General features: G+C 40.7%; 1 protein-coding gene across 1 annotated transcript in view; it reads left to right on the top strand.

The window, feature by feature from the left end:
• The window catches only part of GCC2 (GRIP and coiled-coil domain containing 2), a 43,945-nt gene that overhangs the window by 25,632 nt on the left and 5,207 nt on the right, over positions 1 to 13,106 (top strand). Inside the window, exons 16-19 of the mRNA XM_069970930.1 lie at positions 893 to 1,030; positions 4,359 to 4,480; positions 8,543 to 8,719; positions 9,970 to 10,187. Coding sequence (XP_069827031.1) covers positions 893 to 1,030; positions 4,359 to 4,480; positions 8,543 to 8,719; positions 9,970 to 10,187 — 655 coding nt within the window. The remainder of the gene's footprint in view (positions 1 to 892; positions 1,031 to 4,358; positions 4,481 to 8,542; positions 8,720 to 9,969; positions 10,188 to 13,106) is intronic.

Raw genomic sequence — 13,106 nt, 5'->3', positions numbered from 1 at the left:
TCTATTATTGCTTATACATTAGTTCTGCTTCTTCGTCTACTTCACACATGCTCAAAAGAATAGCATTTCTGAGGTTACTAGTATTTCATGATCTAGTTTTTGGATGTATTGAGTAAAATCTGATAAAGAAAAATATAAGTATCTATGAATATACAAAATGCTTTATGTATCAAGACAAGATGTATACTAGTCTGAGCAAAGACAGTCACTTTGCCTGGACATGAGACACTCAAAGTACAGTGATAACATTAAAAATTATTAAAGAAAAAAAAAAAATTCTTTTTTTTCCCCCCTTTAAACTGTTCAGCCTCTCTTTCTTAAATGCAGCCATTTGCTGTATGGGCCCTATATGATTCTCCCCAGAAGACTGGCTTGTATATGTCTCTCTCTCTCTCTTTCTCTCTCTCTCTCTTTCTCTCTCTCTCTTTCTCTCTCTCTCTTTCTCTCTTTCTCTTTCTCTTTCTCTCTTTCTCTCTCTTTCTCTTTCTCTTTCTCTCTTTCTCTTTCTCTCTCTCTCTTTCTCTCTCTCTCTCTTTCTCTCTCTCTTTCTCTCTCTCTTTCTCTCTCTCTCTCTTTCTCTTTCTCTCTCTTTCTCTTTCTCTCTTTCTCTCTCTCTCTTTCTCTCTCTCTCTCTTTCTCTTTCTCTCTCTCCTTTAGACTTCTCTACCCCCTTCTACTCTTTGAGCTACTGTGTAACCCCCCCTTCCTCTCCTTGCTGTTATCTGTTATACTGAGACGGCATGAATTTTGTTTGAAAGATTTATCCTAGCTTTCTGAGTAGCAGCTAAATATAAGGAAACTTCTAATAATGACTGTTTAGAAACTTCATAATGAAAAAAAAATTAGTGCAAAGGTGTTTTAGCTGATTTTACACTATACATTTATTTTTTAGATTCAAGTAGCAGAGCTGACATCGGAGAAGCACAAAGTACAAGAGCAACTTAGGACACTGACAGAGCAGCATCAACGAGCAGCTAATACATACCAACAAAAGCTACTAGCGCTTCAAGAGGAATGTACAGCTGCAAAGGTATGAAGGCTTTTTATTTACCCCCTACACATTTTGGGTCTGGTCAGTTCCATAATAGGCCGGGGGTGGGGGGGGGGCATAATAGGACCAACTTGCCAATGTTTACATAACTATATCGTTTGTGATGCTGTCAATCACCAGTCAATCCAATTCAGATTATTACCCTATGGTGTTGATCCAGTGGAAGGCAAAAAAAACAAAACAGTTTCATCATTTTGGGAGGAAAAATTCCTTCCCGATTTCAAATCTGTTGTTTTTAATCCAGAATAAAACCCCTAGTACAGAATCTGGTGAGTCCGTCTTGGAAGGATCAGCGGGATCTTTCACCCAGGCACCCAAGATGACGTAGGGGGACACTAGGGGGAAAGCAAATAATAAAAATAAATAGTAATTAGAAAAATGGGATACTTACATGTCCGTGCTTGGACAGACAAAGGCCCTATCCATTTAAATGGCCTGAACATTGTCCTCTATTGACTGCAGTATGTTGAGGTCATCTTCTGTGCGTATACAAGTTATGACTCAAAGGCATGATTTACTATGCTCTTCTGCCCGAAACAGAATGCTTGGATAGAAGTACCATAGTGAGACAGAAAAAAAAAGTTAAATTATTTTCAATAAATGTGCTCCAAAAAAAAAGTCCTCACCCACCCTGCCACCAATTTTGTTATTTTTTTTTTTTTTTATTTAAATGGTTTGCCATAGTCAGGCATTGACTCTCAGGAATTTATGGTAATATATTACTTATGCCACAAAAGGGTTAAAGGTAGAGACAGAAATAGATTTCCAAGGTCTGGGGACTAGAAAATTCATTAGCATTGATTTTTTTTTCTTATGAAAAGTAATTATGCTTCCTTGCACAGTATGTCATAGACATTTTTCTAAATGTAATTACGTTTCCTTGTGTAATACGCCATTGGAATTCACTGATGTAGCTGTACCTTGAGGCTGCTGCACTGACATCATAAACCAGATGTGGGAGATATCAATGTAATATGGTTGAGAGCTTTTCCCCATGAAATGAAAATTCTGGAGCATTTTTTCTTAGAGTTGTCCTGTTCCTCTGCTTTTCCTCCTAGAATTGTAAATTGACAGCTGGATGTTACCAGTTAGAAGGGTGCCCTAACACAAGATGACATTGTCCTGTTAGGCCCAGTTCAAACTGAGCAAAAACAGCTGAGCTTTCCGCCATGAAATCCCGCCGTGCTCCTGCAGTGAATGAATGAGAGGGTGCACACGCATCCGCTTCCTCCCCTCTCCGCTCAAAGAAGTGACATGTCAGCTCTGTGAGCGGGGAGTGGACGTGCGTGCCCTCTGATTCACTCACTGCAGGACACTGAGCGCCAATTCCACCGTTTTTGCACAGTGTGAGCTTGGCCTTAGTGATGACTGTGACGCACTTTGTGGGGACATGCCTGGAGAATGGTAACATCCTATTGTTTATTCTAACATTTCATTACAGTCCAGAGATGGAAGAAAATAATCCAGAATTGCTATTTCATGGGGAATACAAGGATTTACTAAAACAGGCATGTGTAATGTAAAGGCCTACAACTTTGTCATATACTTATCTTCACTATTTCCAAAATATTTGCTTCTGTATAAAAACAATTCATTGAGAGGCTTGAAACTGTTCAGGAGTAACAGTACTTGTAGCTGTTAATATAATATAATGGTATATAATATATATAATAATATAATATATATAATATAATAATATAATTTAAAGCTGAAATAACAGGCTTTACATTATATTACAGTCTATTCACCTCTATGAGTCTAGATCTCCTTGTTCAGTGTATTTCCTGAAGCCCTCTTCATTGTCCAGTACTCACACACAGTATTGGAATCCTTCTCCTCTAATCCTGCTGAGCTGAATGAATCAAGTTGTGCTTGCAGTTTCCCACTGTTCACATCTGTTACCCATTGACCTTTTGCTTCCTGTTGTACAGTGCTTTGTTTGAACCAGTGACACTTCCTGTCTTCCACTCCCCCATGTAAGAATGTGCTCCGTTACTAAGACCCTGAGTTACTCTGGTACATAAGGGATGACACTCCTCTGTACTTTCTAAAACCATAGATGCATACAGCACATGTTTTCAATGATATAAAGAAGCACTGTGAAATGTTATTTTGTCGTTGCTCCCATTGTTCTCTAATATGCTGCACTATGTAAAGCACTTGTATATACGTATACCTTCTTTAGTTGATGTAGCATGCATGTTCTCTTAATGCATTATACATTTGTTAGGACTCTGTCCCCTCTGCAAAGCCAGAGACGACATAAATGCAGACGTCATAATTAAATGAGAAGTACGCGGAAAAATGTTTATTAAAGTATTGTATTGCCCCCCAAAAGTTATACAAATCCCAAATATACACTTATTACAGGAAATGCTTATAAAGGGCTTTTTTCCCTGCACTTACTGCTGCATCAAGGCTTCACTTCCTGGAAAAAATGGTGATGTCACGACCCGACTCCCAGAGCTGTGCGGGCTGTGCTGCTGGAGAGGATGATGGCAGAGGGACACTAAGGGACACAGGGCACTGGAGGGACACTGAGCATCCCTCTGCCATCATCCTCTCCAGCAGCCACAGCCCGCACAGCTCTGGTAGTCGGGTCGTGACATCACCATGTTATCCAGGCAGTGAAACCTTGATGCAGTAGTAAGTGGAGGGAAAAAGTCCTTTAAAAGCATTTCCTGTAATACTGTAAGTGTTTATTGGGGATTTGTATAACTTTTGGGGGGCAATACAATACTTTAATAAAATTTTTCCCCAGACTTCTCCTTTTAGTGACATAGAATTTCTGTCTCCTAACTCACTGTATAGAGTATCATATGAGATGCATCTCCAGCCTATCTTCAAGTGACAGCTGTGACACACAGAACGACTGTGCCAGGCTACATCTCATAGGACACACTAGATAATCTGCACAAATAAGAGACAGACAGTGTCATATCTACGCCATCTCTGTATAGCTATCTTTCTATCTGTTTGGCCACAAACAGAAATAGGCAGGTGGGGTAACTTGTTAAAAAATTTTTTTGGCAAAACACAGAAAAATTTGCGAATTTTTGAGCAAATTAGCAGTTTCTCAAGAACTTACTGGAACACCAAAACTATGGATAAATTCGCCCAGATAGTTTCCCTTTTTTTTCTTGAATACCCCTTTAACTTATGTTTTTTGTTTGTTTGTTTTTTTCAAAGCGGGAACAGATAGAACACCTGGTTCTGGTCAACATCCATTCCCCAATTTTTACATTTTAAAATTTTTAACGTGCATGAACGTAGCCACACATTTTTACTTCATCCCTTTATATTGCAGGCTGAACAAGCTGCTGTTACAGCTGAATTTGAAAGCTACAAAGTCCGTGTTCATAATGTGTTAAAGCAACAGAAGAATAAATCTGCCTCCCAAGCTGAACAAGAGGCCTTTAATAAAGAAAGGTAACTTGTCCTTCCTATCACAGGTTAAACTACAATATTAATTTACATTGTAACTACTATTTAGTCTAAACTAGCAAAATAGCTTTTATTCCACTGATGCCCTGCTCAATGTCTGGGTTCAGTATTTCAGCGAAAAACAGGAGTGGTACCAACATAGGAAAATCTCTGAAAGGATTTGTGCTTTTTTCCAGTTTTGGACCCACTCCTGCCTTTGTCCAAAAAGCACTGATGAAAATACTATGTTTGGCACTAGTCATCTTTCAAACCTTAATTTGGAATCTGAACTTGCGGCTCCCTGGACCCTCTCGGTCCTTCTCCACGCAAAACACTCGGAGACCCCCTCACATCTACGTACATGTGTTTTGATAATAGACACAGTCTCCACGTGGAGAGGTGTCTGTAAGTTATATCATTTACCATACATGCTCTCTAACTGTTTCCCTCTTTGGCATAACCCCATTTTTCCACAGGGGATCTCAAATCCCTTTTTCCAGGAGTGGAGAGCCAAACATATAAACACCATAGCAGATCTGATTGATCCTCAAGCCGGGAAGTACTTATCTTGGCAAGAGCTCTCTAGTAAACACAGACTGCCCGCAAACCAGCATTGGCAATACCTACAAGTGTATAGCTTCAGTACAGACAGGGTTAAAATCCTCCCTTCAGCGGAAAAGATAGCCCAATTTGGCCAACTACTCACCCCCCTCTGGAGCTCATCTGTCCTTATCACAAATATACTCTACGCTCACTGAGAGGGCAACTCAGGGTCTGGTGGATAAGGTTCTGGGTCGCTGGGCTGGTACACTCTCGGGAGATGACCTAGGCAGGAAAATTCTAAGAGGTATCTCCTTTGTGAGATCTGCCACTTCCAATGAGCGCTTGCGAGAATCACACTTGAAAGTGATCCACAAGGCTATCTATGCTTTAAATTTTTCAAGACGCCCTCCCTCCGCACATTTATATGTCGCATTGCCCGAAATGTAAACACCCAGCAGCAGACCTATTCCATGGACTTTGGTCCTGCCCGGCAACCCAGAACTTTTGGAACCTAGTTAGAGGCCTTATAGCCAATGCATGGAATGTTAATTTAGAAATGGACCCGCTAGGTCTCATATTCCACTACATCCCATACTCCTCTGGTAATGACACACCGGATAAGCTTGTAGCGAATAAGGGCGTCCACCTAACCCTTCTGTTGGCTCTTCGCTGCATTTTACGCCACTGGATACAGGATGCAATGCCCCCAATAGGCGCCCTCAAAGACACACTGCACTGGGAACTACTACATGTCCTAAAAACAAAAGAAACCTCCACAAAGAATTTCTTTGGGAAGTGGAGGAGTTTTGTAGAGCGCACCCTGTCCCAAACTGAACGGACGCAAACCATGCAACACTTCAGGCTCACCAGCTAGTACTGTAATGAAGATAAAGGAGGCACTCTAGGAGCGCTGAAACTCTGACATTTATTTTACAAATAGGCGGTTAAAGAAGGTTGGTTGGTCTCATTCTCGCTTTTGGGTCTCAACCTCACTTTTAGGCTCACCTTGATCTCACTATTGAACTCAGGCCTGATGTCAGACCGAGGTTCCCTTACTGGTTTCCCCGCATCCACCTCGATTAGTTAAGTGGTTACGGTGAAACTGTTTCGCCCTTGAGTAGGGCAAAATTATGAAAACTTTCTGTATAAGGCACATTTACCCGCTCATATTTTCTGTACTGTCTATTGTTATGATGATATAGCAAAGCATTTAGTTTGTTTTTTTTCTTTTTCTTTTTGTTAGCATAGTTTGTTTTCGTGGGTTCTTGTTAGGTTCGAGCTTCTATCTTAAAATATTATTTTTCTTCTGCCCAAATCACCCTCTGGCCTCGGAGGACGTAGGAGAGACTGTGAGACTCGTCCTCTCAACAACAGCTTTATAGATGTCTCACCACCTCCTCACGGAAACCACAGAGATAAGTTCTTATGGACTCTAGATAACACTGCCCCACACGGCGCAATCTCTCGTGACTCTTTAGGGGGATAGGGCAAAAGAGCTATGTCTTCTGGCTATGTTTAAGCTGTGAAAATGCAATGGATGTAAAACCTCTTTGATAATTATGTCACATATTTCTGTCAAATATGGACATCATACTGCAATAAATTGTTTATTTAAAAAAAAAAAAAATACTATGTTTGATCCCAGCCTGAGTGCATAAAAGTGGCAGATGTTATCTCTTAGGTGTTCTTGGCCACCACAAGTATTCTGTATTTCTGTATTTGCATGGCGAGACAGTTGTCTGACTATAAACAAGTTGATCAGCGCTAGTGGAAAGGACAGTTTACACAGGGCAGTTGTCAGGAGTGAGCGCCCCCCTTCTGAAATTGTTGAAAGAGGACTAGTCGGCATGATTGACATAGTAAAAGCAACGCAGTGTCTATTAGGCCTATTACTTCCTGCCTTTAGTCTGGTAATTGCGCTTTCTAAATGCAGTAATAGTTTTAATATGGTGTACGGGGTATGCACATTACATCTATGTAAGCATTGGGGCGGAGACCAAGCCATTTCTAGTCATGGTTCTTTGCCCATAATCCCACTCTGCAGATTGACAGATGAAGAGATGTATGTCTCTCACTGCTGGGTCATAGAAGCCTCCTTGCCTGTCAAGCACACCTACAAAGTGTGGTTATGGGCAGAAAGCCTTGACTAGAAATGGCTTGTTCCCCAAACCTACTAGGAGTAATATGCACACACAGTGCTCCCAGTTAAAGCCATTACTGCAGGCATTTAGAAAGCACAATTCATGGACCAAAGACAAGGTAGGAAACTGTATTAACAAACCAACTAGGCAATGCCATTTGTGCTGACTAGAGATGAGCGAACATCAAGCATCCTCTGGTTCAGCAGACCCCAAACATACAGCATTTGATTACTGTTGGTTGAAGAAGTTAAAATCAGTCCTAAGGCTGCCTGGAAAACATGGATACAGCCAACTACTTCAGCCACCAGTAATCAAATGCCTCATGCTCTGGTTCGGACGCTTGCTCGAGATTCGCTCATCTCGCCAGTGCTGACAACTTATTCTCTTTAATTGTTTGCGCGGCTGTTTACTTCTGTTATTGTCGACAGCATATGCCCTGTTTACACCGCAAGATGTGCTGCTAATAAACATTTATTAAAAAAAATGTGGTCAGCTGACGAATGAGTGCCTGATGGTTGGACCTTTTAGGTTATGTCCAAACAGTTTTTTGGGGATTCCATTTGTGAAGTAAAATGCCCAAAAGATGTCTATTTTATATCTCAATGAAACCTGAATTCAGTGGGAAAATGTCTTTTACTTTTCTATGTAGTTTAAAGAGGTACACAAAAACACAAGATGTAAACCCAATATTCATATGAAAATTGCTAAAAGCAGCCACTGCGACCGCTAAAGAAAACCTCCATAAAAATAGTGAGGCTCTCGGTTACCATTTGCAAAAAGTGTGTACCATCCTACCATGATAAGGTGGCCTTATGCCCGAGATGGACCTTACTGTGGGGTCCATCCCGGGCATGTGGCCATCTTACCATGCTGGGATGATACACAATATTTGCAAAAAATATATATACATACTTGTGTAACCCTGGTACCCCACCGCTCTTGTAGATGTTTTATCCAGTTTCCAGCTACTTCTCTCTTTTGCCTGCTTCCAAGGCAAGAAGTCATAGCAGGAATGGCCCACTCAGCCAATCACTGGGTGAGATAGGACACCACTGCAGCCACTGAATGCCCTGTAACCTTTTTTTTTTTTTTTTGTAAATTTTTTACGTTTTTCATGTTTTTTGTAAATACCCATCCCAAAAACACAATGCAAATTACACACATTTAACATTTTCTCAGAACACTGTGTGTGTGCACATAACCAAATACTGGGCAATATTTAGAAACAACAATTTTTTCAGCCAATAGTGCAAAATAAGATGAAAAGGAAAAAAAAAAAAAAAAGATTGCTAGAACTGGGCCAAAGCTGCATATTTATCTGTATGGCCATATTTAGAACTGTTTGCACATCCTCTAATCCTTTGCTTGCTTCTCTTGGCTTCAGGGAGCACCTGCAGACAGTGTTGGATCAAGTGAAAACCAAGCTCCAAGAAACACAGCACACTTTACAGATGAACACAGCGGAGCTCCAGACTCTGCAGTCAGAACATGACATGCTGCTGGAGAGGCATAATAAGATGCTGCAGGAAACGGTTACAAAGGAGGCAGAGCTGAGGGAAAAGTGAGTCACCCTTACAAGACTTAAAGTGACACTGTCACCTCCTTTTTGCATTCTGACATCCCTACACAGGTGTAAAGGGTAAATTTAGCGGTTTTCATACCTTATTTTATATCATACGTCATGGTGCTTGTTCAAGTAAAAAGTCATCTCTTATTAACGGCAGATTGTGTTAAGTGGCCCCCTCATCGGCCATTGGAACAGGCTGGCCGAAAGGTCTAGACTCCACCCCCTTTTCGTTGGCCAACCAATGGCCAATGGTATGATATGAAATAAGGTATAAAAAAAGCTAAATTTACCCTTTACATCTGTGTAGAGATGTCAGAATGCACAAAGGGGGTAACAGTGTCACTTTAAGCTAGGAATATTTACTGCCAGTCACGTGTTTAGTTATCTTCCATTAGGCTTCATCATTTTTATGGTGGATTAGCAGACTATTTATGCCTTTTGTAAAGGGGTTATCCAGTGCTAGAAGAACATGGCCACTTTTGCACCACTCTTGTCTCCAGTTCAGGTGTGGTTTGCAATTAAGTTCCATTTACTTCAATGGAACTGCGTTTCAAACCCCACCCAAGCTGAAGACAATAGTGGTGCAAAAGTGGCCACGTTTTTTAGCACTGGATAACCCTTTTACCCTCTTTACTCCGCAATAATCTTTGGCAGAGTTTTTATTTCATTTTTTTCAGTGCCTTCCAAGAACAATACACAATTTCACCATATTTTTGACTTTGTTAAAGCATACCTGTCATTAAAGAAAAAACTTTTGATATTGTAGAGATACAGTACTCTGAGCTCTGTAGTGTGTGTGACCAGGACGGACTCCCACTGCAAGTCTATGGGGCCATCCAGGTCTCATAGACACAATGGGGAGAGGAGTGAACCGCAGGGCTGTCGACTCCGTGCTCAACCACACTGTACGATCGGTGAAAGAATGGATCTAAATGGATACACATAAATGCATCCGTCTTTGCATCTGTATTTTATCCTTTTTTTCCCATTAAACTGATATGTTAAACGGACAGCAAAAAGGCAGTGTGAACATAGCCTTACTCTGAAATAATTTTTATGGCATGATAATTAGACTTGCAGCTATAGTGTGATATATTCAGAAATATTTTCCTGAAATGCGAAAAGTATGAAAAATTGTGATACTTTTTTTTACTGTCATTTTCTGCACCACTTCAATGTAAAATCAGGTCTAGTCCTTTCTTGTAATGTATAGGCACATAAGAGAAATTACTTTTATTTTTCAGGCTGTGTACGATCCAGTCAGAGAACATGGTCCTAAAGACTGAGCATGCTCAATTAGTCAGTCAGTTGAGTGCCCAAAATGAGGCACAGCGGAACAGCTTCAGGGACCAAGTGAGACATCTGCAGGATGATCACAGGAAGACTGTGGAGACTTTACAGCAGCAGCTGTCCAAAGTGGAAGCACAACTTTTTCAAGTTAAGAGTGAGGTTCCTGTTACAAGTAAGTTTCACCTAAATCTTGCTAATACCCTGCATCTCCACTGATACCAGATTTTGAGCATTATGCTGTCTTTTTAATGATTATGAAGCAAAGTTAGATGCGCACATGACCTCTAAACAGCAGCATAATCTTGATGATGAATCTAGTGCCACCCTAAAAACAGTTTCAGGAAGGAACTGGCATTGTTATCTTTCACTTCAATTAAGGCCCTATTACACTGAAAGATTATCAGCCTTACTAAATGTTCAATGTAATAGTGCATGTTAAAAGGCAACAATCGGCTAACATGCACAGTTTCAGCTGATCATTGTATTTCAACACACTGAAAGGTCCCAACTTTGTTAGCGATGGTCTGCTGCGCATTGCTCTGTGTAATAGGTGCAACAGCAGTAGACCGCCGCTGACTTCAATGGACAACCCAAACAATCTAAGGATCATTCAGGTGGCCCCTCCTGTTGCTCCTTGCTCACTGCCCGTGCATGTAATAGCACAGTGCATTGAGCGAGGAATGAGGGGAAATCGAGCGCTAAAATAAAAAGGTCCCCTCTCACTCCCCACCCCCACCCCTCCCCCAGCCTCTAGGAATAGAAGTGTAGAAAAAAATGCCTTTTTTTTTTTGCTTCAAAAACAATGCAGCCTGGAAATGATTAAAAAGTTTGCATTACAACATTGGGAAAGTTTCTGCATTTTCTATGCTATTCCTTCATTTATTTTTAATCAACTTTTTGATGGGGTGCAGGAAAAAAAAAATCAGATATGCAAAAGGTCACTGAATAAGAAACGCCACCAAGGAAGAATGGAAAAAAACACAGGGGGCCAAGTGTCCCTGTAAAAAAAAAAAAAAATGCATGAGATGAGTCCATAGACTTTTATAATGTATGTTGTCTTAAGCAATGCGATGGAGATCTCAGGGAGCTAGGGAGAGAAGAGCTCTGCTGCATTCCCCTACCAGTAGTAGCAAGAGATCAGAGGGGGAAGTCTCAGATCCTGACTGGCCAAAACTTGTGACATGTCCCTTTGACTGTCCTTCTATTTTTTGTAGTGTACTAATAGGAATTCTTACTATGTCAATAAAGTGTAAAATGATAACCCTTGTAGGAACATGTGTATTCAGCTGGGAATTGTGTGGAAGACAAATGAGAACTAGCCATGTGTTTGTGAATATACAGATTAGCAGGTTTGACAAGTGTGTACAAAATATTTCAGCAACGTGTCACTTGCACATGACAAGTTCCACATACTATTTTATATGTTGCAAGTCCCAATAAAAGAGAGAAAAGAAAGGAACATAAAGTTAGTGCATTCACAAATACAGTGGTGCCTTGGATTACGAGCATAATTCGTTCTAGGACCGTGCTTGTAATCGAAATCTACTCTTAAACCAAAGCAAATTTTCCTATAAGAAATCACTGAAATGCATACAATTGGTCCCACATCCCAAAAATAATGATTTTATATTCAGAATAACATGTAGAACAGATGAAACAAACACTGAGCTGAATATGTTATAAGTTACTGTGCAGTATAGCAATCAGCATGTGGTGTATAATGTATAGTAAGTGCATAAACCTGAAAAAATAGCAGCAGTTTGTAGATACAGGATGGAACTGCAGATCCCAATAATGCAGTAGCGTAGTATGGGGCGGTAGCAGGGCTGCTGTCAGAGGTCTGTGTGGTCACATGACAGCAATGGGGAAGGGGGGGTGTTCAGCATGGACCAAAACTTTTCTAAACAGCAGTGTGAATGGCTGAATGTAAGTGCAGGCACATTATAGCATCAGTGTGTATTGCTGAGTGTAAGTGCAGGCATATTATAGCAGCCGTGTGAATGGCTAAGTGTAAGTGCAGGAACATTACATCAGGAATGGACAGGATGGGACTGCAGAGACTGCAGTGAGTATGAAGGAATGAGCAGGGCAGATGTGGGCACATACATGCAGCACTCTGTCTGGAGAGAGAGCGGTTACATCTATGGGGAGATTACCTCCGCAGTCCTGTCCCCTGATGTAAGCCCCAGCTGAAGTGGATCTGCTATGATTTGGAAGGTGAGGGAGACTTCCTGGGTCAGAGTACATGGCTGTAGACCAGGCTATGAAGACAATGCCCCTCCCCCACTCCCCCTCCCACCCAGTACAGGGAGCTCTTAAACCAAAGCAATGCTCTTAAACCAAGTATAAATTTTGAAAAACTGTGAGGTTTTTTTGCAAAACGCTCTTAATTCAAGTCACTCTTAAACCAAGGTACCACTGTATATGAAACACATAGTTACATAGTTACATAATCAATACGGTTGAAAAAAGACACATGTCCATCAAGTTCAACCAAGGAGGGGATGGATACAGGGAAGGGGGAGGGGTGATAGGTTCTATACATATGCATTTATATTATTTTGGTCTAAGAACTTGTCTAGGCCGGTTTTGAAGCCCTCTACTGTTGTTGCTGTGACCAGATCCTGTGTTCCACAGATTCACAGTTGTCATGGTAAAAAAAGCTTGTCGCCTCCGGAGATTGAACCTTTTTTTCTCCAGGTGGAGGCAATGCCCCCTTGTTCTTTGAGGGGGTTTTACCTGGAACATCTTTTTCCCATATTTCTTGTAGGGGCCATTTATATATTTAAATAAATTAATCATATCTCCTTTAAACGTCTCTTCTCCAGACTAAACAAATGTAATTCTTTTAATCTCTCCTCATAACTAAGATGCTCCATTCCCCTTATTAGTTTAGTTGCCCGTCTTTGTACCCTCTCCAGCTCTAAAATTTAACAATATCCTTTATTAGCCAAAAGAGCAACACTTCACATTAAAAACACCTAAATATCTTAAGGGAACGTAACTTACCCAAGAGGACCTATAATAAGATATCATTACCAGAAACAAAGATTATGAATATAATTCATCCATAATAAATATGAATAATATC

This window comes from Dendropsophus ebraccatus, chromosome 5 (assembly GCF_027789765.1).
Source record: "Dendropsophus ebraccatus isolate aDenEbr1 chromosome 5, aDenEbr1.pat, whole genome shotgun sequence".
Lineage (NCBI taxonomy): Eukaryota > Metazoa > Chordata > Amphibia > Anura > Hylidae > Dendropsophus > Dendropsophus ebraccatus.
This window is presented reverse-complemented; position numbering and strand designations above follow the sequence as displayed.